Source organism: Chenopodium quinoa, unplaced genomic scaffold (assembly GCF_001683475.1).
Source record: "Chenopodium quinoa cultivar QQ74 unplaced genomic scaffold, ASM168347v1, whole genome shotgun sequence".
Lineage (NCBI taxonomy): Eukaryota > Viridiplantae > Streptophyta > Magnoliopsida > Caryophyllales > Amaranthaceae > Chenopodium > Chenopodium quinoa.
The window spans coordinates 55,186-59,484 of record NW_018743955.1 but is presented as its reverse complement, the minus strand read 5'-3'; the positions used below and the strand labels follow the sequence as shown (position 1 = coordinate 59,484).

General features: G+C 39.3%; 1 protein-coding gene across 1 annotated transcript; it reads right to left on the bottom strand.

Annotated features, from left to right (window-relative positions):
• Nucleotides 1–779: 779 nt before the first annotated feature.
• Nucleotides 780–3,249, bottom strand: LOC110689118 (60S ribosomal protein L4-like). Its single transcript, XM_021865846.1, has 2 exons — nt 2,053–3,249; nt 780–1,264 (listed from the first exon to the last, which is right to left on the bottom strand). Exons 1-2 carry the CDS (start codon nt 3,163–3,165, stop codon nt 1,151–1,153), a joined length of 1,227 nt encoding a protein of 408 aa, XP_021721538.1. The 5' UTR covers nt 3,166–3,249; the 3' UTR covers nt 780–1,150.
• Between the last annotated feature and the right edge of the window lie 1,050 nt (nt 3,250–4,299).

The window sequence follows — 4,299 nt, the reverse complement described above, 5'->3', positions numbered from 1 at the left end:
AGTCAATACTGCTTGAATTCATAGTTAAGGTAACAATGATTCAATTTAATGTCATCAACTTAAACCGAAAACAACAATTCCATCTATATCACATTGCCTAAATTAGTACGAGGCAAAAACATAAAAAACAACAGTATCCCACAATCCAAACAACAAATGTACCATTGGAGAGCAGATATTCATATTGATTTACAAGATTGCTTTTAAAAGTGCTTTATCTAATAATTATCTCATTTCATACAGCTAAACCATTAAGATTGGACTTTCCATTACAATCTCTTAGTGGAGTACAAGAGTTCAACACTGAATGATAAGTGAAGAAGCACGAAACTCAGTGAATGATGAGTTCTGCATCAAGTTTTTATACTTGAAAACCCCATGTTTGAACATGGTCACCAGCTTATAGGAGTGATTTTTAAAGCACTAGATGTCAGCAAGAATACATTCGTACATATTGAAATGGTTTGGGAAATTATTTTGCTTCATTACAGAATCGAATTGGGCTCTAATAGGAGCCCAGGGCACAGTGGTTTGGGAAATTATTTTACTTCATAACATTATGCACGTAATATCAAATTCAATTGAAATGCAAGTAGCTGTTGCTTAGGTCCCTGGACTGCAGGCACTGCTGATGCTACTAGTCCTTCAGATACCCTACATTTCTTCAAGCATGCAAAACAGGGTGGTATAAAACTATAGCTCTACGGATAAAATGGTAACAAAAAGATAGCTCTGTTCCATAAGACTCGACTCAAGCCTCAAGTCATGACAAAAATAAGTAAACCAAACACAAATGTCCCTTCATTAAACAAAAATAAGACTTAAAACAAAAATAAGACTTCCCAAGAATCAGAAATTCAGAATCATACAACTGAAGTCTGAGGAGCACTCACACAAAACTATGAAGGTATGAAAATCCACAAGCAACAAGACATTAAGGTATGAAAATCCATATAAGAACTAGAGCAATAAATACCAGACAGTAAATTCTCAGTAAAGAGCCCTCAAACTACAACAGCTATAGCCACAAATTTAAAATACCAAGAGCTGGGGGTAACTTTCAAGTCTTAATATCTTCAACATCCAAAACCCGGTAGATTAACTCTTAAACCAAATATCTCTAACAAAAATTTAGATCTAGAAAACAAGATTACTGAGAAACACCGAGCCATTTTGTGAAGTTCTCAAATTCGGTGTAATCGGAATCGGAAATCATAGTCTTGTAGAACGATCTTCCAGAGGCCTTAATGGCAGTAAGCTCCTCCTGTTCAACATTAAGCAAAAATACAGCAAAATTAGCAGTTGTAAAATCATTCAAGACTCTAATACAACCAGAATTTAATACAAACAATGAACTATCACAATACTATAACTGCAAATAAGAATTCTGCCCCATTTCAAGCCTGGTAAAAGTTCTTGGAAAAAAAAACATAGACCATCGAGAACGCATCAACAACAGAGAAATCAGTAAGTCTCATGAAACAATCACAATACTAAATGACTATAGCAATCACAAAACATGTACAGCAATTTATACAACAAATGAATTGAAATGAAATAGGATTATATGCATTCAATCTCACAAAAGCAAATGATATCATGACCAGTATCAAACAACCAAGATCAACAGCAAGACCAAATAAACATGATTAGTAGCAACATCAAAGTTATCTTAAAATAAAATAGCATATAAACATCACGAAAAGCCATCCTACAAAACAGATTACATTCGAAAGTCTTGTAAATTTCCGAATATCAATTAAAAATATAAACATACATTGTAATAAACCATACACAAAGTGATGAACATTGATCACAACCTATCAATCTTACAACAACTAAACAATTGTAAAATTCATCATCACCAACATTTCAAAGCCTTAACAGCCTAAACTATAATAAAAATCCAACAAAAACATTACTTTCCACAAAGCAGTAAAATTTATTGGCATACACATTATAATGAGCAAATACTTGCAACAAAATCAACTGATAAAAACAACAATAATAATTAAAGTATGACATTAACAAAAACAAAAGAAAGAAATATACCTTGGAAAGGACCTTTCTCTTCTTTTGAAGCTTGGATTCCTTAGAAGCAGCCCTTTGCTTCTCAGCCAACAGAGCCATCCTCTTAGCAGTCTTAGCATAGGGGTTCAATTTCAGCATAACATTGAGATTCTTCAATGGGTTCTTCTTCATTGGTGCCCTCACATAATCCTTCTTAATCGGTCGGACAACCGACTGAATCTCATCAGAATTGATAAGCCTAGCAAGATCACCATTCAACATCTTAGCCCTTGGCAATACATACTTGTTCTTCTTCTCAGAAGCCTTATCGAAGGACCCATAAATCGAATCGAGCTTCTCGAAAGCACCCTTAGTCCATATCACAAACCTCCCCAAATGACCACCAGGAGCAAGCTTCAACAAATTCAACCTATCAACATGGCAAATCTCAACCCCAGGAATGTTCCTAAACGCCTTAACCAACTTCGACCCCTCGGTCGAGTACACGATGAGCGGCCCCTTTCGTGAAATGTACCTTCTGTTCCTCATCTTTCCTTTTCCAGCACGAATCGCAATCGATTTCTTGGCCTTCTCCACATCCTCAAACGCACCGATTGATTTCAACACCTTCAAAGCAGACTTAGTCTTCTCAACACCCTCAATTGAGTCCGACACAACAAGGGGAAGCTCGGGAACAGTCTCGATCTTATGCCCACGAGCAAGAACAAGCGACGGAATAGCGGTCGCAGCAATAGCAGAAACAACAGCATACCTCTTCTGATTAACATTGATTTTCACATGCCATTTTCTCCAGATCCTGGTAGGAGCAAACATACGCCCACCACGACACATGTTTCCGAAAGCTCCCTGACCAGCACGGTGAGTACCACCACCAGGCACACGGGGGATACGGGAAACGGCACGGCCCGTGCCCCAGGACTCAGCGGAGGTCTGATGCCCTGCTTTGCGGGAAACAGCGTAGGGTTGACGGGAGTTTTTGGAGATGTTGGAGTGAACGTAGGTGACGAGGTCGGGGCGAAGGGGAGATTTCATGACGTCGGGGAGTGGTGCGGAGGGGGTCGAGTCGGTTGAAATGTCGGACTCGACGGTTTGGATTGTCACCAGTGGGCGGGCGGCGGCGGCGGTGGAAGACATTTTGAGAGAAGGGGGGAGGGGAATGGAATGGCCAGAAGAGGGGGAAGTGAGAATTAGGGTTTTATTGGGGTATGAGACTACGAGAGAAGGGTGGAGTAGGTTTAAGAAGAGTGTATAGTTTCGGGTTGGGGTTATTTTGGGTTTGAGTGAAGGGTGTTTTTGGGCCTGGCTTAGGTTTTCAGCCTTCTTATATATTGCATGGATTTGTAATCCAAACTTCATTTTTATATCACAACTAGTATTTAGCCCGTGCTATGCACGAGTCAAACTTGCTAGTTAAATATTTTTTTTTTAAAAAAATTGTCAAAAATAATACAAATTTTCAGCGGTCCGTCAAAAATAAGTCAAACTTTTGGTTAATTCTAAATAATACAAACTTTGGAGGGTGTCTGCTATAAACAAGTTATTTTACCTGCAACCTGAATGACCGGTCATTTTTTTTTAATAAATTTGTTTATCTATTTAATTAACTCTTAACAACAACTTTAATGATTGTTAATTATCAATAAAATATTTTAAATAAATTTCTTAAAAAATATAATTAAAAAAAACGAGTCTTCCACCAGCCACCACCGAGCACCGGCGCCATCCCCTGGCTCCGACTCCCCCTCCCCCCACATGTCACCTTCTTTCACTCTTCCTCGACACTAGCTGAACCACCGAACTCCTTCCTCCGCAAAATCGCCGAAATCCCTCCCTAAAATCTCCCTCCCCCGCTAAACCACCAAAAACCCATGTTCCACCTTCGAAAAACCTTTACCGAACCCTCTATCGGTTGCTGAGAGGCCCGATTTGGGTTTTAAAGTGAGAGATGGATTTTTTTTGTGGTTTTGCGATTGAGGGAGGATTTAAGGGGAGGGTGTTCGGTGGTTCAGGTCAACGGTTGGGCAAGGGGGTGACGCTCGAGGGAGGGTGTCGGCGCTAGGGGTAAGCAAAAATTCCGGATACCTAGAATTGGAACCGGAACCGGTAAGGAACTAGTGGGTCCGAAAATGGAATTGGACCCGTGGTTCCAATTCCGAGTAATAAATTAAGGACCCGGTTATAACCAATTCCAATTCCAATTCAAAACTTTTTGAAACCGAAATCAGTTGGGTATCCGGTTACCTAATATATGCTAAACTAAATAAATTT

What these genes read in the sequence shown, in the direction of transcription:
- LOC110689118 (XM_021865846.1), bottom strand. Translation starts at nt 3,165, where the DNA reads ATGTCTTCCACCGCCGCCGCCGCCCGCCCACTGGTGACAATCCAAACC. An exon ending in AGAGAAAGGTCCTTTCCAAG is followed by an intron (nt 1,265 to 2,052) that starts GTATATTTCTTT and finishes AATGTTGAACAG; the next exon opens with GAGGAGCTTACTGCCATTAA.